The 23,347-nt window shown below is 36.5% G+C and overlaps 1 protein-coding gene across 1 annotated transcript in view; it reads right to left on the bottom strand.

The window, feature by feature from the left end:
• The window catches only part of CCDC141 (coiled-coil domain containing 141), a 158,943-nt gene that overhangs the window by 84,898 nt on the left and 50,698 nt on the right, over positions 1-23,347 (bottom strand). The window contains exons 4-6 of the mRNA XM_069470241.1: positions 22,911-23,019; positions 19,126-19,379; positions 7,686-7,802 (exon numbers count right to left, since the gene is read on the bottom strand). Coding sequence (XP_069326342.1) covers positions 7,686-7,802; positions 19,126-19,379; positions 22,911-23,019 — 480 coding nt within the window. The remainder of the gene's footprint in view (positions 1-7,685; positions 7,803-19,125; positions 19,380-22,910; positions 23,020-23,347) is intronic.

Raw genomic sequence — 23,347 nt, 5'->3', positions numbered from 1 at the left:
ATTAAAGAGAATATGCACCTGAAACACAAGGGAAAAACCTCAAGTCAGTGCCTCTTAAATTTTAGTGTGAATACAAATCTTCTTAGGGAATTTGTTAAAACACAGAGTTTGACTAAATAGGTTTGATAGGTAGAATTTGAGATTCTACATTTCCAATAACTCTCAGATGCTATTGCTGCTGTCTGGGAGTCACACCTTGAATAACGAGGCTGTAAGTTTCCTTTAAGCCTTCAAGATGGAGTTTAATAACCTTTATCTCAAAAGAGATCATGCCCTATCTAAAGTCATTCTCATTCAAAATACAATAGTTTCTTAAGTGACTTTCCTGTTTTCAATCTCACTCTCTCCCATTACTATCACTCACACTGTTTCCAAGGTAATTTTCTAACATGCATATCAATTTAAGCTACTACTTTGCTTGGATGGTATCTCATTGCTCATCAGGTGTCAAATCCAAATGCTTACAAGGGGCTAGATGAATAATGTGAATGAATGAAGCAAGAGTGGGAGGGGGAGAAGTAATAAGGAATAGTGGAGACTGTGGCAAACTGGAGTACACATGCTTTTTCTAGAGGAAACAAGTATTGCTGGACTCTAGCCAAGAGTCACTATGTTTATATGGGAAGGTAAGCCTGGTAAGCCTGATCTTCCACTTGTTTAGAAGGAACAGGAAATCTGGATTTCTTTTTTTGATAAAAACTCCAACATGCTAAGATTGATAGTACATTTTTTAAATTTATTTTTATTTATTTATTTATTTATTTATTTTTGAGACAGAGTCTCGCTCTGTTGCCCGGGCTAGAGTGAGTGCCGTGGCGTCAGTCTAGCTCACAGCAACCTCAAACTCCTGGGCTTAAGCGATCCTACTGCCTCAGCCTCCCGAGTAGCTGGGACTACAGGCACGCGCCACCATGCCCGGCTAATTTTTTTTTTTTTTTTGGTATATATATATATTTTAGTTGTCCATATAATTTCTTTCTATTTTTAGTAGAGACGGGGTCTCGCTCTTGCTCAGACTGGTCTCAAACTCCTGACCTCGAGCGATCCACCCGCCTCGGCCTCCCAGAGTGCTAGGATTACAGGCGTGAGCCACCGCGCCCGGCCTATTTTTATTTATATATATTCATGGGGTACAAGTGCAATTTTGCCACATTGATATACTGCATTGTGGTGAAGTCAGAGCCTTCAGTGCATCCATCACATCCATCACATCCATCACATATTGTACCCACCAAGCAACCTCCCATCATCCCCTCCACCCCAGCCACCCCTCTGAATCTCCATTGTCCATCATTGCACACTCTGCTTTCATATGTACATGTTATTACCTCCCACTTATAAGTGAGAACATGTGGTATTTGTGTTTCTGTGTCTGAGTGGTTTCATTGAAGACAATGGCCTCCAGTTTCATCCATGTTGTTGTAAAAGACATGATTCCATTCTCTTTCATGGCTGAATAGTATTCCATTATTTATTATTATATGTCCCACATTTTCTTTATCCAGTCCTCCATTGATGGGCACTTAGGTTGATTCCATATCTTTGCTATTATGAATAGTGCTGTAATAAGCATACAAGTGCAGGTATCTTCTTTATATACTGATTTCTTTTGCTTTGGGTGGATACCCAGTAATGGGATTGCTAGATTGTTCTATTTTTAGTTCTTCAAGAAATATCCATACTGTTTTCCACAGAAGTTGTACTAATTTACATTCTCACCAACAGTATATGAGTTTCCTTTTTTCTGCACCTTCAACAACAATTTTTTTGGTCTTTTTAATAATATCCATTCTGATTGGTGTAAGGCAGTATCTCATTGTTTTTTGAATTTGCATTTCTCTGATGATTAGTGATGTTGGACATTTTTTTTTCATATGCTTGTTGGCCATTTGTTTATCTTCCTTTGAAAAATATCTATTCATGGCCTTATCCCACTTTTTAATGGGGTTATTTGGGGATTTTTTTTTTGCATTGTTTGAATTCCTTATAAATTATGAATATTAGTCCCCTGTCTAATATATGGTTTTAATATATTTTCTGCCATTCCACAGGTTGTCTGCTCACTCTGTTGATTATTTCTTTATTGTGTATAACAAGCTTTGTAGTTTAATTAAGTCCCATTTGTCTATTTTTGTTTCTGTTGCTACTGTTTTGAGGTCTTAGTCATGAATTCTTTGCCTAGACAAATGTGCAGAAGTGTTTTTCGTAGGTTTTCTTACAGTATTTTTATATATGAGGTCTTACATTCAAATCTTTAATCCATCTTAAGCTGATTTTGCTATATGGTGAGAGATGGGGATCCAGTTTCATTTTTCTGCATATGGCAATCCAATGTTCTCGGCACCATTTTTAAAAAGGGTGTCCTTTCCTCAATGTATGCTTTTTTTTTTACTTTGTCAAAGATCATTTGGCTGTAAGTATGTAGCTTTATTTCTAAGTTCTCTATTCTTTTCAATTGATCTGTCTATTTTTATGCAAGTATCATGATATTTTGGTTACTTAGCCTCGTAGTATAAGCCTCCAGCTTTTTTTGTTTTTTTTTTCCTCAAGATTGCTCTGGCTATTCAGGCTCTTTTTTGGTTCCATACAAACTTTAGAGTTGTTTTTTTCTAATTCTGCAACAAATGATGTTTGTATTTTGATAGGGATCTCATTGAACCTATAGATTGCTTTGGGTATTATGGTCATTTTAACAATATTAATTCTTCAGATTCATGAGCATGCGATGTCTTTTCATTTGTTTGTGTCATCTTCAATTTTTTCCTTATAGAGATCTTTAACCTCCTTGGATAAATATATTCCTATGTATTTTATATTTTTTATAGCTATTTTAAATGGGACTGCCTTCTTGATTTAGTTCTCAGACAGATCATTTTTGGTGTATAGAAATGCTACTGATTTCTGTATATTGATTTTATATCCTGAAACTTTACTAAGTTCATTTATCAAATCTAAGAGTTTTTTAGTGGAGTCTTTAGAGTTTTCTAGATATAAGGTTATGTCATCAGTGAACAGGGATAATTTGACTTCCTCTTTTCCAATTTAGATCCCTTTTATTTTTTTCTCTTGCCTGATTGCTCTGGCAAGGACTTCCAATACTACATTAAATAAGAGTGGTGAAAGTGGGGATCCTTGTCCCATTCCAGTTCTTAGGGGGGAATGCTTTCAACTTTTCCCCATAAAGTATGATGTTTGGCTGTAGGTTTGTTGTATACAGCCTTTATCGTTTTAAGGTATATTCCTTCTATGCCTTGTTTGTTGAGGATTTTTATCATGAAGGGATACTGAATTTTGCTGAATGCTTTTTCTGTGTCTATTAACACGATCATATAGTTTTTGTTCTTAATTCTGTTTTGCGATGTATTACATTTATTGATTTGCATATGTTGAACCATTCTTGCATCCCTGGTATAAAACCCACTTGATCATGGTGACTTATCCTTTTGATGTACTATTGGATATGATTTTTCTAGTATTTTGTTGAGGATTTTTACATCTATGTTCATTAGGGATATTGGTCTGTAGTTTTCTTTTTTTGTTGTGTCCTTGTTTAGTTTGGACATAAGGGTGATACCGGCCTTGTAGAATGAGTTAGGGAGAATTTCTTCCTCCTCAGTTTTTCTGAACAGTTTTGGGAAAATTGATATTAGTTCTTCTTTGTATGTTTGGTAGAATTCAGTTGTGAATCCATCTAGCCTTGGGCTTTTTTTTGTTGGGAGATTTTTTTATTATTGATTTACTATCGCTGCTTGTTATTGGTCTGATGAGGAGTTCTATTTCTTCCTAGTTCAGGATTGACAATAATTTTTTTTTAAAAGCCTGATGCCCACAAAGGACTAACATAGAACATCTGGGAATGAGATCTAGACCAGTATTTTTTCAATGCCTCTCAGGTGACTCTAATGTGAAGCCTGAGTTGAGAAGCCCTAATCCAAACACTCCCCTATAGCATCAACTACAAAGGACCAGAACTGAATCAAAGGTTGAAGCTATAGAAGCACAGGTTGGTTCCTGAAGGCAGTTCTTCTATAAACATTATTTCTGATGTGTAAGAAAATTAATGATTATGCCTCCTCAGAGGAGTTAATAAGCAAGTATTTGTTTACATATTGTTTTAATATATCCTACAACAAATTCTGAGCTTCAAAGTTTGAATTGAAGCCTTGCGGCATCAAGTTTATGTATAATACAATTTCAGAGTATTTAAAGTTCTTAACCAAAGGATGATTTATAATCATATATGTCTGCTATTTCTTTATCTGTTACATATATAAAATAAAAATAATTTTTCATATTCAATAAAGTATAATTTTAAACAATTACTCATAGTCAAAGGTTGTATTAAAAAAAACTTTTAGTTCAATCATTTCAACACATTCTGAATCAAGTATCACATGTAGTAAGAGTTTTGAAAGTTTTGTACTTATTCCAGTAAGAAATGATAGAGACATTTTCAAAGTTTATTTAGAAAGAACTTACTGAATAGACTAACAAGCCATACACACCAGCTCCCTGCTGTTCAATTTAACTGTGGGTAGCTGAAACACCTGCTTTCTCTGTGTTACCAGATTATTTATTTGAGTTCCACTAATGAGTACCCAGCTTGATGCCTTGTTTCTGTGTTAAATCTTCTTTGAAAGGAACATTCCCCATTCCTCTCCTCATACCCACACCCAAACAAAAGTCTAAAATGTAATATGCTGCTTACCATTTAAGGACATAAAATTGGATTTCTTCTCTAAGAAGAAATGAGATTGTTGAAAAACCACTGATGAAAACTATTTGGAAGTTTACACCATGGATGGGAAAGAAAACATTTTGGGAGGCACTACCAAAATGTGGTGCTTTCACAAATATATTCCAATTGAATTTTCAAGGCTTCTCCTTACAGGTGAGGAAAGTGAGGCTCAGAGAGATCAAGTGTACCCAGGTTTACATAGTGAGTGACATAGGGATCCTATCCTATTCTCCTCCATGTAAGCACAACCCATTATAGTATTACAGTTAACTTCCAGGTATTGCGTTGCTCCCAGAACATTAATGCACTGGACAGGCCAAAAATTTAATATATGAATCATATATACATAAAGACATTAGACTTGTCTGGAATATAATGATGTTTATCAGGAATTAGAACCCTTTTTACAATCTTTGCTTGGATATTCATATTGCTTAAATAATAAAATAAGTAATACCATAATTTGATTTCATCCATATAATAGAATATTTTTCAGCTAAAGGATATCAAGTTACATTAGGAAATACTTATGATAAACTTTTAAATGGAGAAAAAATCATGACTCTAATGCTGTGTGTTTCTAGGGTGTATGTGAAAAGACTGAAAGGGAATGTGCAAAATATTAATAATGATTATCTTTGGGTTGAAGGATTGGCAAATATTTTCCTTATGGTTTTGAAATTTTCTATCATGCACTTTATATAATAAAATATGTTATTAAAAATTTATTTCTACTCAACAATAAGAAAACAAACAACCTGATTAAAAAATGAGCCAAAGACTAACAGACATGTCACCAAAGAAGCTATTTAGGCAAATAAGCATGTAAAAGATGTTCCACATCATATATAATTAGGGAAATACAAATATTAACAACAAGATGCCACCACACAACTATTAGAATGACCAAAATCCAGAACACTGACAAAACCAAATGCAGGCAATAATTTGGAACAACAGGAAATCCCATTCATTGCTAGTGGAGATACAAAATGGTAGAGCCACTTTGGAAGACAATTTGTGATTTCTAACAAAACTAAATATCCCCTTACCATACAATCCAGCAATCATGCTCCTTGATATTTACCCAAATGAACTGAAAACTTATGCCCACATAGAAACTTGCACATGAATATTTATAACAACTTTATTCATAATTGTCAAAATTTGGAAGCAACCAACATTCAGTAGGTGAATGTATAAATAAACTGTGGTACATCCAGACAATGAAATATTACTTATATCTAAACAGAAATGAACGATCAAGCCATGAAAAGACACAGAGGAAACTTAAATGCATATTATGAAGTGAAAAATGCCAATCTGAAAAGGTTCCATACTGTATGATTCTAACTATATGACATTGTGGAAAAGGCAAAAAATGGAGACAGTGAAAAGATCAGTGGTTGCCAGGGGTTGGGGAAGGAGCAATGAGTAGGCAGAGCATAGAGGGTTCTCAGGGCCATGAAAATAGTCTTATGATTCTATGATGATGGATGCATGTCATTATACATTTATCCAAACCCACAGAACGTACAATACGAAGAGTGAACCCTCATGTAAACTATGGACTTTGGGTGATAATGATGTGTCAGTATAGGTCCATCAATTGTAACAGATGTACCACTCTTGTAGGGAATGTTAATAGCTTTTAACTTCCTAAACATATAAACCAAATGCTGAAAAATTTTAAAGAACTTGAAAAATGATCAGTCATTATCAGTCAACAGTCTTCTGTAACTGTACCTTTTATCAAGCAAATATTCACACCAAACACTTAGAATACCTACAATACACCACAGTGTTCAAACAGAAGCAAGAAACTAAACTAAAACAAAACAGTGTTATGACCCCGATGAAGAGATTTAAGTCTAAACAAATGCAATCTACTTCCTTCACCCCTACCCGCTAACTCCTGTCCTTTCAGATATGTGCGTACTGTACTGTCTTACCTATTTTCAATCATTGTCTAGTAGCATTGGCCCATTGTTTTCCAGAGCTTTATAACTTAGCTCTACCTACAAATATCAACCACCCAAGATATTAACAATATAAATTTTTCTAAATCTTATAGTAGTTATTCACTTTTTCTACTCAATCTACTATGACAGACATTTGTTTTCTTGCAGATCAGTATGGAGCACCTGAAAAACTTTTGGAAAGTATTTATAGACTGCCCCACCCCCCCACAAGTATAAATGCATAGATCTCCAAATAACGAGACACAACAGGGAAAGGGGAAACTGACACATGGCTGCTTTGCTCATTTTGCTTTTAGCACTCCATGGTTCCATTTTTGCACGTTCCACACACCTACAAGGGGTTGCCTGGCTGGTAGCTGTTACTTATTGCAAAACTGAGATATTTGAAGCAAGTTAAGGAACTAGGGAAACGTAAATGGGAAGAGCAATCAAACTATACCTGGAAATCATAAAAGTGATAGTGTAGCAAGCCCTCAGTGTACAAATAATTTTTTTTAGAAAGCTAATAAAGTGTAATGTTTAAGAGCTTCAGCCCTGGAATTAGACAAAACCTAGAAATGAATTTCAACTCTGCCACTAATAAGACCTATTACATTGATCAAGTTACTTTGAATCTCTAAGCCTCTGTGATTGATCCACAAAATGGGGAAAATAATATCTACCCTTTAAGGGTTTGTGATAATCTAGATAATGCCTCTCACATACCTTAGTACAGTGCCCAGTACATAGTAACTACTCAAAAATATATAATTATTGATGTAGAAGCCATTGTTTTGTTTATTATTATTCTAGAAGCTTAATCAATGCACGGTGGTATTTGCTAACGTTATCAGGATCTTTATTATGTAAATAGTAGATTATTCAAAAAGTGTTTTTTAGTTCTCCTCTAAATTACCCACAGAAGCATATTCAAGAAAAGTTCATGCATTTTTCAGTTACATCTTAATGTGTCTAATGTCTCTTACCTTTGCTTTTATTATCAGTTCCTCATGCTTACGAATTAGCTCCTCGTTGTCTGAAAGAGATGAACCTAGACTTTGCTCCTGTAAATCTCTGATGGTTTTCTGAAACCAGCAAGTAACCTAGGTAAGAAGTAATAAAGAAAGATCAAAATTCAAATAATCAAAAGAAGTGAATAAAAATTCAGAAATAATTTCTCAACCTTTCAAAACTAAAAACGAATTTCTCTTTATATAAACTATATTAAAATGATCAAGTTTTTTATTTTTCTTCATTTCAACCTTTTCATGCTTAAGAGAAAAACACAAAATAATTCCAGAAAAGCATGAAAATGACTTATCAGTTCAGCAGATTACATGGCGTGAAGAATTCAAAACCTCCTAGCAAAGAACCAAAATAGATTCCCATACAGTCCATAAATCATGCATTCTTTTAAAATACGAATTCTTTCCTGAATACAAATATGAATCTGAGTATAGTTACATAAACCCATACAAAGATATTAAACAGCATATGTAGAATTATATTTTCTGCTATGAAAAAGACAACAAAAATATTTAGTTTGCTACAATTGCTGGAAATCTATATCCAGAAAATGTAGAAGGGTTATTAAAATTCCATTGACATTACAAGTGGCTAAGGGTGTGACTGACATTCGTGTAGACTTGGTTTACAGTACACGCCATACCCAGTGCTAAAACAACAAATAGCAGGGAACTTGAAAGAAACTCATGCATTTTAAAATGATGCCATAACTTGACCTGGGACCCCTGGATGCAGATTCCTTATCCCAATTAAAGGAGACTTGGATTTTTACTCTCAGATCCTGTGCAGAGTTACCCATATGATCTCACCATAGCCACTGATTCTTAAGAGACTGCTACAAGCTAGACAGTTGGCTAGTTGATTTGGAGGCCACATCTCTATTTCACAATTTTATAGTAGGTATGATATCATCATTGCTGAGAAGAGGTAACTGAGTTTTTGAGAGGTTAAGCAGCTTATCCAGGGCTGTGTAGTAAGTAGCTGAGACAGGAATTGTCCACGAGTCTACAAGATCTCAAAGTCCATGCTCTTTCCTCTATTCCCTGCTACCTCTCTTGAATAACCTAAAGTCTCACAGTATTAAAGAGAATGACATCAAGCCTGAAAGATGAATACTGGCAGCCATTCAAAATAATGGGCCATATCCCAAGCCTGATACTATGTTTTTCTCTAGCCAGGTTGTCTTGCCTGCAACAGCCTCAAGATGGCCAAGGAGAAAGCTAGGTTAGTTCTGTAGTTTCCCGCAATAAATGTGCACACACCACATACATATGTCAGAGTTAGAGGCTCACCTAGAATCAGACACCCCAAGACCATTATAGACCCACTATCACAAAGCTGACTATGAGATCAAAAGGTCTGCACCAACTTTCAGCATTTTCTAGCATGGAATAGGCAGTAATATAGGGGGCGGGACAATTTCCCCAGCTCTCTGCTGATTGGAAATCTTTGTTAACCAGCATTTTAGCCCATTGTGGGTGCAAAGAAAAGAATATTGGTGACCCTATGGCAGTTTTCATGTGAAGTACACCTCATTTTCTTCAGAATATTTGGTAATCTATGCATAATATACACATTATCTAGCCAGTCCCCATATTTAAAGTGTTATGCTGATGTATTTACAATTACTTGAAGACAGTCTGTTTTTCTGGTATCCCACTTAGAACTAGAGGATATGTACAATGTGCACATTAGAACACATAGAGAATATTTTATCAAGAGCTATAAAATTTATTCATTATTTTATTTTATAAAACAAAATGATTTTTCACAAAAATGCAGTCAGCCCTATAAAAACTCAACTAGAGGAATGATGTGAGGGTTTCCTCAAAGTAAAGTGTATCATGAATATAATTAACCTTCAGAGATATTTATTTTATTAAGTAGTGGGAATGAGTTTTACTTATTCTTAGCTAAAGTGGGAGGGACCTAGAAATTTCAAGAATGCTTTAATGGGGACAGTTAATATAGAATCTGAGAGGATGAAAAATGGGTACAAACAGGTGTTCACTAATCTTTAAAAACAGGTGAGAAGCTTGAACCCTCAGATAATCCTATTAAACTTTGTGAGTCACAGACTTGTCATCTAACACATGCCAGCAGTGATGAAAGTCAGGAAAGAGTGAGTTGTTTTGATTTTTAAACAGTATCTACTGACCTCATCCCTAGATTTGGCAAGTACCAGCTCAACTCCTAAAGGATACTATTCCTGTAAGGCAGTACTATTCCCTTTAAGAGAATGTAGTTAGGGAACTATGGTAATGTTCAATATATCTTGTTCGCATACCTGCCTGTTAAAGCATGCTATCTTTCTACAGCTACACATTCTTACTACCAGATGCACTCTGAAAAGAAATATAAAAACAAGTTGGCACAAAATTCAGAAGTAAGTAGATCATCATGAGTGTGTTGTATCTTATTACAAGGTATTCACACACATGAGCAGCCTCTTAGATCACATTTGCCATGTGTGCTGTGGGGTGTACACAAAATAGCCCCTGAGTCCTTCTGATGCTAAAATAAGACACCCTAAATAACCAAGAGCATGTCAGCCATAATGTTCTGCCACCCAGTAAATCAGTCATTGTGTCCTTTGAGTAGCCACTGTAGACAGCTGCACAGATATTCCAAGTGCACTTTTTATAAGCTTTTAAATTATATCAGCTGCTGCCCAAAAGCCTGAGTGATAAGTACAGTAAATGATGCATCAAGACATTTCTATAGAATGTGGTCCCTGCAAAAGTATGAAGACATGAGCCACAGGTTGAGGGGATGAGGAAAGGAAGGAAGAACAAAAAGCATTCAAAGTATGCACTGGAAATTGGTTCTGGGCAACGAGGCGGATTAAAGGGGAAAATTAGAAGACTTTTGCTCTCTCTTCCCAGTTTCTACCTTTCAGCCTGACCTAAGCAACGTGTCCATGGTCATACCACGGATTTGGCATGACATGCTAGGTACTCGGTGCCCAGAGGAGGTAGAATTAAGGCACAGAAGGAGTGAGGCAGACCTTTTTGCTGGGGGAGGGGGAGGGCGGGAAGTAGCACTTTTCATAGTGTGACAAGTTAGAAGGAAAGGAAACTCAGCAAAGAAGGAGTAATCAGGGATGTTCAGTGAACACTAAGAGCTGCCTTGAAAGTTAAAAAGGAATGACAGGAAAACTTGCACCGAAAATGGTGCAGACCTGCTCTGTTCTATGTGGTAGCCACTAACTACACACGGCTTTCTAGTACTTGGAATGTGGCTAGTGCAAACTGAGACATGCTCTACGTGTAAAATACAGTGTAGATTTCACTGACTTGGTATAAAAATAATGTAAATATCTCATTAAGAATGTTAGTATTGATTACCTATTAAAATAATATTTTAGATGTGTTGGGTTAAATAAAAATATTATTGCTTTTCACTTTTAAGTGTTTTTTTACTTTTTAAATATTTCTTTTTTACTTTTTTAATGTGGCTACTGGAAAATTCAAAATCACATATGTGAGTTGCATTATGTTATTACTGTGTAGTTCTGCAATTCAAGGATATTCAGAGTATTTTTATTTGTTAAATGTAGATTTCGGGGCTGAGTTTTAACTAATGGCAGTTTAAAATAGTGGAGTCAGGAGACCAGTAGAATGAGATACCAGTTAGGAGGTATTTATGGGTCACTGAGTAGGGGGTGAGGAAATGGAACTAATGACACTTTGGAGAAGTGTATTGGCTTAATTTATTGGCTGAGTAAATGATGATGGCTTCAGGGAAGGCAGAGGTAACAAAGGGGCTTCTCCCCACCTTTTTTTCCTCTTTGATTAGATAAGACTTAAGCATTTTTTTTGGCAGACATAGGGAACTGAAGATGCAGGGAAGAGAGGTGATACAGGAATGTACCAGAAAATGGGAAGGTTGGAAGAGAGAACTATTGAAAGTATTTCGTCTTGGACAAGGAAAAACTAGTTTTTGCTTGTTGGACATCCTGTCTTAAGTTCACACAACCAATGCGTGGAAAGCCCCACAGGTGGGGCGAGAAATGCCACCATCAGAATTCATGCTTTTCTATCCAGTATTTTTATTTCTCATCATATCCATCTGCAGAAACAAAGGATTCTGGAGAAGAGAAGTGGCCATATTAGGCTATGATTATGAACGTTTTCAAAATGAAGACCAAAACGCAGGGCTGTGGTTATAGAACCTAATCCTAACATGGAAATAGGTGCTGTGTACAATCACACAGTGGCTGAGACAATGGAAATATTGGAGAGGACAATATTAGAGAGGACAACGGATGTGTGGGAGGGGCCCAAGAGGAGGCGGCCAGCTGGGGACAGAGGTGACAATAGGCACAGACTGAGAATTCCTGTTCCCAAACAATATGTGACAAAGACAGGACTGAGAGATGGGGAACACAAGCAGTAGAAAATGTTCTGTGATGGTCAAGGACAAATAAGTCAGGTAGCAAGAAGGTGAACTGCTGCCCCAGCCCGAAGCCATGCATCAGAATGCCATAAATCACTGTAGTTTCTTTTTCTACAATTTGTTCTACAATCTGAGATTGGATCTTGTTTTTTTCAACTTTATTTAAAGATATGCTGTAGAAGGCAAGCTAGTAATAAGCAATTCAAACCACCTTAACAGAAATGCTTAAGGGTAGATGAAAATCATAACAAATTACTTTCATTTTCTTTTCCAGGTGCACAATAGCTCTTGCTGAACAACTAGTTACTATTAGAGACAAAAAACTGATAAAGGAGGAAAAAAGACATCAGTTATTTATCTTCTTTAACCCAAGACTTTTTGACAGACTCTCTTCCAATTACCGAAATGCACACATATACAGAAATGTTTCCAATTACAGTTGACGGCCACAGGTGACAGTTCTATTGTCTACTTTGATATTGAAGGCATGCTTTTGCAAGGTTTTTGTTTTCTTTTATACAGTAGGGAAACCGGTTGTCTCTATTTTGTATCAGGCAATCTAGTCAAATGTGCTCCGTACTCAACTAAGCAATAGTCAGACTTCAGATATCCATTGTATCCATTAGGTGATAATGTATATCAGAAAACACTCTAAAGCCATGTTGCTGATGTTTGTATTAATACCTGAGGACTTGAGTAGAGGAAGAAAGAATAATTACTACCAAACACATGGATTGAGTTTCTATTTTTAAATGTATTCTGGAACTGATCTAGTTATTGGCCTGTTATTATTTGGACTTAGTCTCAGAGATTCTAGGAAGACAATGTTCACAGTTTTCTTTCGTATTATTTGGGAGCCCTTTGTGAATTACTGGAGTCAACTGGAAGGTATTAGTGTCTCCTCCACAAATTTTCGAATCCCAGGATTCTCTGTCAGGGGGGCAGTAGGAAAGCTAACATACATTGTGATAAGGCAAAATTTGTTACTTTATAAACAACTTCACATATAATCTTTCTCCCTGTGTAGTATTATAATTTTATGTGTTTAATTTTTGTGAGTTATGTTAACACACACTTTCTCTTCTCACATCTACATTTCAAGAAAAATAGTATAGGGACTTCCATTTCCAACATTGCTGTCAACTCTCATTTGTGTTTAGGAAGACTCTTTACTTCCAACTACTTAATGGCGGAAAGTTGTATAGTCTAATGGATAAAATCAGTACAGTGGAAGTCTCCAGACCTAAATTTTATTTTCAGCATTACCTCTGACTCATTGGGGGCAACTCCCCCAGCAGTGGGAGGAAGTCATTTTTTCAAGAAAGGAAACAGAGCTCCACCCCGTGTCTTGGCAATGTGCAACCCTGATTGTTGGACAAAATAAATCAGAAACTATCATATTGACTGGATAAATGACTGCTAAATTTTAAAGGATGTTTCAATTCTTTTAAATTATGCCATTTAGTTTGCTTGCTTATGAGTCTCCCTATAAAATGCATTAAAATTAATTGGGCCTTTTGGCTAGTCTTTGGGGACCATGAGAATGAGGGAAGAAGAGAATGAGTGCCACTCCTGGCCAGCTTGGGATGGTAGCAGTGCTGAGGAGAAAAGGAAATCCAACAATCTCGAACACCAGGGGCAGGGAAGAAGAAAAAGAGCTCAGAGAGGTGGAAGGATATATACAGGCAGCCCCAGGACTCAGTAGATACCTCAGGCAGCAACAGCTAATTTGTCACACAATGAGTGTGAGTGTTAGGAGCAATGCAGACCCTTCTCAGGGAGCAAGCGCATGTACGCATGCACACACACACACACACACACACACACGCACTGCTTCTGAGAATGAATTTGCTCACAGAATGTGTCCCACATCCCTCTTACCAACTGATTTGGGGGCTTAAGTAATCAAAACACTGTTAAATCATCAGTTCAATTGAACAGTATACAGAAGTGTCAAACCAAATTCAATTAAAATGTGATCAACTATAACAAGTATAAATGAGCTAAAGAAATAGTTAAAGGATAGAGGAGGGGAAAATTGATTTTTAACTTGATCTTGCAGATAAAGCTGACCTTTTGAATAAGGGAAGCTGGATACTAAGCCATGAAATGACATTTATTCTCCCTCACAACACTTTAGAAAGCTAAGATTATTTAGTGGTTTAAAGGATTGGTGTGGGATCCGACCAATATGTAAGATTTTGTATGCCAGTGATTATTCAGTAAAGCTTAGAAAGTGACCACCAAAATATGTGGTGAACATTTATTTGAACATTATTGGAGCCAAGCTGTGCTCTAAGCATTTTAAAATATATAATCTTGTTTATTTTGATAACAAATGTATAGGCAAATATTATTATCCTCATTTTACAAAAAGGGAAAATGAGGCACCAAGGCTAAGTAACTGACCCAAAGTCACACAGCTAATAAATTGATACCCATGCCATCTGCACCAGAGTCCTGTTGCTACCATTGGCCTACAATGGCATTGAAAGCAATAATGATCAGCATGTATTCCAATTAGGAGAGGTTTCTGTTACTTTCAAAATCACATGCTGCTTCTACAAACACTTTAAAACACTTTGCATTTACTGCTGGCATGCCTTAAAGAGAATTCTAGAGATAGCCTAGAGCCTGTGTGCTAAAATGAAATTCTGTAATAAATTTTAACCTATGGGTCAGTAGATGTCATTTATATTTGTTACTGGACCAAACTATTGGATACCAGTATCACCACAATAATTCACCCCCTATTTTGGTCTTATCCCAGCCAATGTTTGAAAGCTACATTCAAAGAAAGATTTTTTTTTCTGAACCTTTACCACTTTGTATGTTATCTCATATTAATTTAAGTGGATCAAACATCCAAGCTCTAAATCCTAGTTAGAAGGTGGTGTTATATACAAAAAAATATACATGAATGTATCTGTTTACACACATACAGTTTTATAGATGACTACCAAGCATGAGACTGGTGCCCAGAGGCTGTGCTTATATATGTCATCTCTGATATCATTTTAATTGTCTATTGCCAAGGAATATACTGAGTGATTATGATATACATTGTACCCAAATTACAAAACCACAAAACCTTCCAAATGTGAATTCTATTATCCTCCCCTCCACCCCAAAGATGTGTATCTTATATGTGATCTGGGTAGTAAAAAGAGATTGTCCGCCCTCGTATCTTAATTCTCCTAGACATCCTTGACACTGTCTTATATAAAGAAACCATGAATAACTTAGTTTTAATATATTTGTTTGTCTCACTTATGCCTGATTGGAGCAATTGAGAAAAATTACATTCATAAATCTTGTTGCCAAGATAATTAATTATGCACGAAATACTCCAAGCTGCTTCTGATTTTCATTAATGAAGCAGATTATCTGCAAAATAAGATGCTGCTAGAGCTGAAAAGAAAGGTCAGCTGCTCATCTTTAAATGTAAAACAAGTGCACATTTTTACATCTGAAAAACAATGATAAAGAAAGAACATGCTATGATTATGTTTATGAGACTATCGCATCCCAATTGAGATAGAAAAGTATGTGGCTTTTATTTATTCTTTTTCTGCATTTGATGGGAATCAAGTTGCCATCATGCTGGTCACTTGATTTCCTTTCCAAAGGAGAATTAGCTGAACTATTATAGTTCAAAAGCATCAGGCCATAAGCACTTAGAAATAGAGAAGCACTAAATGTATCTTTTAAGTGACCCTTATGAGAGAAGACACATCACATATTCAGACATCCACATTATTATTCATCAGTAATCTTTGTTCTAATTCTCCACTTAATTTCCTTTTTTCTTAAGTGCTTAACATGATTGACAAAGCTGATATTTTATTAAGTAAAGTTTGGCAGCTCCTACGTTTCCTTCAAGTAAGTACAGAACTGACAAAAAATCTTTGCCCTCCAATAGAACGTCATTCCACAATGTTCTAGGATTGTCAGGTAGATCATCCAGTTACATGATCATCATAAAACCCAAATTACTGAGTCACACTCAGTGTGACATCCCTTCTTCACCATCGTAACATCAACAAAACTTTAGAATAGAACATTCAGAAAAACTTAAGAACTCCGGTAAGATAATTTATGTTTATGCCTACCTGGATTTTAAAATATTTCCTTGTTCACATAATTATCAATACAGTAAGCATTAATTATTGTTTATAATATTAAGAAATTGAAGGGATTCTAATTCCTCATGAAGATACTGTTTAAATTGTGTTATTTTCAAATAGCAGAATACTATATTATACCCATTAATTACTGATTCTCCTTTTGACACAAGAATATGTCTGTGATTTTCTCAATTTAATAAATACCAGGTTATAATACAGGAAATATAGGTTCATTCCATTAGTTTTTGTTTGTTTGTTTAGTTTTTTCTTTAGTAAATGTGGGTATGCCTGTGTCTCATGCTTGTGTAAGTCTAGAAGGTGGCAGTGTGCCAGAATGCTAATACCAATCATCTGCATGGACAGTGGTCTCTACATTTCTAACAAATGAGCATTATAAAGTCACAAGCAGGAAAAAATACTACTTTTTGTTTTAAATTATTAACTCAGTGCCCATTGAACAAGGATGGCTGTTAAGATTATAAAAGTGACTTTTATTTGATCACACCCTGTGAACTCAATATCAATAATGAAATTGGCCTTTGATCCAAGACCAGTCTTTACTTGAGCATGATGGTGGAGGGGCTAGGAGTGGGAGAGTGTAATATGTTGAGCCTTCACTGTCCTTTTCAGAGGTGATGATAACAATTACTAATACAAAGATAGCAAGTTACTCTGTTCCAGGAACTGTTCCAAGCACTTGACATATAACAACTCTTTTGATCATCAACACTTTGAGGTAGATATTATTAGTATCCACATTTTACAGAAAACTGAATCTCAGGAAGGTTAAATAATTTCTCAGTTACTCAGTGGGTAAGTGGTAGAGTCAGGATTTGAACCTGGCCAACAGCCTGGCCCCAAAATCTGTGCCCTTACAAGCACGAAGAGACAACAGTTACCTGTATCAATTATTCCAGCCACTGTCACTGCTGCAAGCAAGAGAAAACGTAACCTGGGTGTTTTAAGATTAAGAACCTAAATTTTATATTTAAAGAAATATTATCTTACTTATTCACTGATTATATTTAAAATAATATTTATTCTTCTTATTATAACTAAATTAAGTTTGGATCAAGGACTGTTAGGAATGGAGTCTAAATGAAAGGCTAATTCTCTTAACCACACATGTGCATCTTAAAGCCTTACTGTGCCTATGACAGCCTCTTATAACTAAATAGCATTAAGAGACCTCAGCATGTATAAAACAGTAAGGCTAAACCCAGGGGAAAGAATCTGGGCTGGATGAGAAAGAATTCATAAATTGTGAGAATTAACTAAAGAGAGGGAAGGTAAAGAAACTAACATTTATTAAGCACCTTTTAAAATACTAGGCATTGTGCCTACATATTTTACACATATTTCATTTAATCCTTGGAATAACTCTGTGAGTCAAGTATTATTTCCAGTTTAAAGATGAGGCCCATCAATGCAGCAATGAGATACTGCTATACACCTATTAAAGTGGCCAAAATCCAGAACACTGACAACACCAAATGCTGACAAAGATGTGGAGCAACAGGAAATCTCATTCTTTGCTGGTGTGAATATAAAATGTTACAGCCACTTCCAAAGACAGTTTAGCAGTTTCTTTATAAAACTAAACATATTCTTACCATGCAATCCAGCAACCATGCTCCCTAGTATTTGCCCAAATGAATTGAAAACTTATGTCTACACAAAAAGCTGCACATGGATGTTTATAACTGCTTTATTCATAATTGTCAAAATTTGGAAGCAATCAAGATGTCTTTCAGTAGGTGAATGCATGAATAACCTGTGGTACATATTATTCAGCACTAAACAGAAATGAGCCATCAAGCCATGAAACAACATGGAGGAAACTTCAATGCATATTACTAAGTGAGAAATGCCAATCTGAAAAGGCTACCTACTGCATGATTCTGACTATATGGCATTGTGCAAAAGGGAAAACTATGGAGATAGTGAAAATTCCAGTGGTTTCCAGGGGTTGGGGGAGGAAGCAATCAATAGGCAGAGCACAGAGGGTTTTCAGGACAATGAAAACAATCTGTATGATTCCATAATGATGGATACATGTCATTATACATGTATCCAAACCCATAGAGGTACAACACCAGGAGACCTCTCTCCTCATCACCTCTCCCTAAAAATTTCTTCTGCTTAATCTGTATAGATTCAAGCATGGGATTGTGGCAATTGGAAATGTTGCAATAAATATCCCATCTATTTAAGTTGGGGTTTTGTAAAGAGAGTTCTGTCTGCTCTTACCCACAAATGACCAAAATGGAAGGAATGCATGGCCAGCATACTAACAACTGATCAGAGCTGTGCCTATTGTCTAAGTAATGAGCTCTAATGAGCCTGCAAACCCATTAACCCCAAAGCCCTCTGACCACTCAGCGTTCAGCCATAGGCCAAGGTCATAGTTCTTCATTGGCACCAGATCACTGTTCTAAGAACACTGTCTCCATTTTGGGCTGACAGGCTTTTTTTTTTACTGATGTTAGTAACGATCTAGTAAAAGTTTTCAGCACCATAATGCCTATCCAAATTCCAAGAAAACTGCAATTAACATTTCAGAATTTTAAAGAAACGTGTCTAAAAGTAGTGACCTGGAAGGAAATGAGAATCCAACAATAGAGCAAAGTCATTTTCAAAACCACCCATGGGTGTTCTGCCATTTATAAAATCAATATTATAATGAAAGAAAATAAAAATCTTTTTTAATATTACTTACTTGGGAAAACAACATGGTAGTTTGGATGAAAGGCTTTTGGAGCCAGGACCAAAGGATTTGACCATGAAGGCTGAGAAACTGTGCCATGGCATCACTAATCTACATAGTAACCAATGATCTGAGGCCAGGACGCCACCCAATGACCCTTTGGGTTACCTGGTTTTCCTGTTGGTCCCACTGGCATATCTGCAGAACCTGACCCAGTTCTTGCCACTGTTGCTTCAGGTACTTGTCTAGTTGCCTTCTCCTGTCCTGCAGAAGTTCAAGAAGGCTGTCGATCTTCAGACAGCTGCTGTGAGCTCCCTGAATCAACTCGGGATTGACGTTAGGTCCATCACACTTGAATTTTTCTATGAAGTCCATGAGTTGTTGACTTTTGTTTAAAAGGGCTAGAGATCGTTCTAAGAGTTCTAGAAGAAAATTACACAGAAAAAGGAATGATGAGATCAGCAAGCTTTTATAAAGTAATATTTGGACTCTTAATAATTTGAAATATATGTGGATTTTATGTTAATACATAAAAAGCTGTACTGCAAGGAATTTAAATGTGTAAACATAAACTGCCTACAATACTTCAAAGAAACAACTGGTCACACATCATGGCCTATCATTTGCAATATAGCACTGACTGCCAAACGAGAGGATGCTAAAGTTCAGCGATAGCGTGATTCAGTGTAGGCAACAGAAAAATCATGGGATTTTGACACTGTTTCAATCAGTTTTCAGTGGTGGTTAAGTGTTCTATATCCTGAGGAGATTGGACTAAATCTGAAGTTTAAAGGCAAATGCCCATAGTGGCCCAACAAAACCTCAATGAACGTGGTGTGGAACAAGATGGGGGTGAGGAGGAGAGTGCAGAAGAAGACCTGTCTATCTAGAACAAGTTCTTATGGAGATGTGAAAGAAACAACTGGAGAAACGAGGTAACAGCAGCTTAGAGGGGGCCTTGCCCGTCAGACAGAAGAGCGGTGATTTATACAGCCTTAAAGAAGTAATAAGTATGACTGATTCTCCTTTTATGTATATACAGAGAGGGTGTGTTTCTTTTCCCCTTGCATTGAAGAATTTACAATATTATGAACATCTTTCCATGATGCAGTTTCTTAGGTCTTAAGTTCATTTGAAGAAGGCCATTGGAAAACTGGAGGGTAAAATTGTGATTGTTCGGGGATTAGAGTACATTTTCTTCTCCTAATGTCCCTGTAGCACCTTTATTGCTCACTTTTGCACGTCTAGCATGTCTTACCTTAGACTTACACACAAAGAACACTCAATAAACATACTTTTGAGTAGGACACTATTCTAAGCTTCGGAGATCCAGAGTCTCACGATGTGGGGATGGAAATAAATAAGAAAATTAATTATTACTAGACAGTGGGTGGGGTGGTATAACAGAGGTACCCGCAGGAAGGACAGAAGGAAATCACCAACAAGGGTGTACGTGCCCTACTAAACTGCAGGCTTCCCGAGGACAAGGGCCATGCACTTCCCTGACATGTGGCCCTGGTGTTCTCAACAGGTATGGGTTCAGAAAATGTTTAATTGTGTCTTGCTGGATTGAAGGCAAGTAGGCTGTTAAGTAGCCTGAAAATCATGTTTGTTTGAAAGGACTTTAGGCATGTTTAAGCCAAAGGAGAAAAAATAAGAGGATATGTTAATCTTCAACTATTTCAGAGATTATCATGTGGCAAGGAGGGAAGCCACTTATTCTGAAACATTCCAGAGGGCAGAAACCTCAACCCATTCATCCTGGTCCTGACTTCTGCAGTGTTACAGAATTTAAGCTTCTTATGTGCAATGTGGCCTTAGCATTGCTGAATAAGGAAAAAGCTTTGGTGAAGCTCATTGAAATAAAGTGGCTATTAGGGGTGAGTTTGGTTATAGTTTTTCCAGCTTGTGTTATCCTAACACACACCTTTTGTATTACTCAACTGACTATTATCTCAGAAACTTATTAGAACTCCTAGCTGTACTTACAGTTTATTTCCTTAAATATAAAGATAATAGATATGAAGTCCTTAACTAAAAATCAGAGTTTCATCCTTGAGTATACATTTCAAATCAGCTCATCTTAATCATATCGTGCTGGATTAGTTGATTAATAAATTTCATCATCTCCCATTTTTTTGTTTCATGGAAACATTTTATGAAACACCATTGGGCATTTGAATTGGGAGCCAGGTCTCCTGACCAGAGAGCCCTCTGCAATCCCTGCGCTTCAAGTATCACATAGAGGTGAACAAAAATGTCATGATAAACATGCCATCAGGAAAGAAGAATATTTTGTCATTACTAAAATAACTATGTTTCCTGTCTTCAGCTAGCATTTTATCCATCTCTTCCAATTGAGAGGAGGCCCAGTGGACTCGCAAAGGCTATACCCCTGAAAAGCAAGACATTGGTTTTGCTATCAGCTGGATGCCAGGGATGTGCAGCTTAAGGCCACCAAACAAAGTAGCATGTACCCCATCTAAACTGGTTCACTGCGTCACAGATACTAGTGACTTTGATGGAGCCAATATCAGCAGAAACAACCACAAACAGCATTAAAGTTACTTCCCCTGCCAGCTCCATCCCCAAACATTTATGGAAAAGTCCCTACTTCCACAATCTCCCAATCCCCCTGCAAAATGCTTTCCTTGGATGGCCTCAGTAATGAGCCTCTTTAACAAAAGCATCAGTCACTGTCAGGTTTCTGCAGGTAAAACTTCTGTGTGATGATCATGGTGGGTGGAAGAAGATTGAATTGAGACCACAGAACCCACCTGTTACCTGGACTCCATTCGCCTTCCAGTCTCCTAGGAGGACTTTCATGTGATTCTGCTCATCCCCTTTGGACCCAGCTAGATCACTGCTGCTGCAAAAAAATGTGCAGCCACTGCTTTAATGCAGAATCTTTTGATGCTGCTTCTAATCCTTTTTAGTGACAGGTCTTACAGACTAAGAATCAGTTAAAATTACATGTATGCATTTGGTAGGATCTCATAAAAATTTACACAGGAAAGATCGAGTCCTTTAATCTTTGAGTTTTGCAAAAGTTGTGATAAGTAATTAGTCATAATGATCTATTATCCAGGGTCCTTTGAAGGGTGATATAAAAAAAAAAATCTACTTGTGATTTTAAAAACACCTTCTGTCCTGTCCAGCATGACAGGCCTGCAGAGCTAGAAGTCAAATTAGAACTGTGATAAATTCAGAAAGTCATTCCACTCAGACCCAGTTCTATTTGGCAGCAAAATTAGAAAACACATTAGGAAGAAAAGAGGTGATTGTTTCTATCTATTTATCAAACCTACTCCTAAAGCAAAAGATGACAGGTCACTGCTACAAATGCCTACAAAAAACCTACAAATGCCTTTCCTGCTCCAGTTCTGGCCCGCCCCAAATTCTAGTGGAAAGGTCTGGCATACAAATTGTTGGTTAATAATTAGACTATCTTTATAGTTGTTCAGAGGGAGTTGAAAACCTTTTTTGTGTAGTATTTTATTAGATTTCTATCTTGGAAAAATCTCACTATTTCTTTTTTATTTAAAGGATGACTTTCATTCCTTGACTCTTAGAAGGAACATTCACTGAATTCAACCATATATTCAACCAAGAAATATTTCTTGAGGCTCCATGATGTGCCGGGCACCTTGCTAGATGCTGAGGATAAAAGGACGAACAAGGTGGAAATGGCTGCTGTCCTCAGCAACTAAAACTAGCAGATTAAATAACTGAATCTCCTGGGGGGGATGCTTCCTCTGCTGTCCCCTTAGAACCATTTACAAATAGTTCTTTCTTTCAGAAGATAAGCAAAAAGAAAGCTTTATTTAATCTTTCTTGGAACAAGTTGAGGTATGCATGAATAAATTAAAAATACACATTGATACATAAGCATTCTCATATTAACGTCTTTTAAAACCTATAAAAGTTTCTATGAGAAATAACATATTTCTTGCCTTTAGTATGATGTTCATGAAGCTGAAGAAGTGATTTTAAGGACTCAGCACTCTCAAATTCATGAGTATTCTGGAGAAAATCTTCAGCTTGGTCTATTTTAATAGCAAACTACAACAGAAATACAAAGGAAAGATATTTGAAAAAAAATTAATGTTCCACTTTTTGTTATTTGTAGACTTTCATAAATTAATGGCCTACCTATGTGTGCGTTTGTGTGATGGTGTGTTTGTGTGTGTGTTGGCTTAGGGTGTTTCTGTGAGAGTGTCTGTTTGCATGTAGCCAATTTACAAAGTTGTTGGCAGCTAGATTAATATTACTATATTAGAGACAGAAATGATTTCAGGAGTTTTGCAAGGCTTTACCCTGAAGGAATATGCGAACCTGTTAGTTCGCATATCAAAAGCTGCCTCACCTCAGGAGGGCGTCTCAATGGTCA

Source organism: Eulemur rufifrons, chromosome 1 (genome assembly GCF_041146395.1).
Source record: "Eulemur rufifrons isolate Redbay chromosome 1, OSU_ERuf_1, whole genome shotgun sequence".
NCBI classification, from domain to species: Eukaryota; Metazoa; Chordata; class Mammalia; order Primates; family Lemuridae; genus Eulemur; species Eulemur rufifrons.
This window is presented reverse-complemented; position numbering and strand designations above follow the sequence as displayed.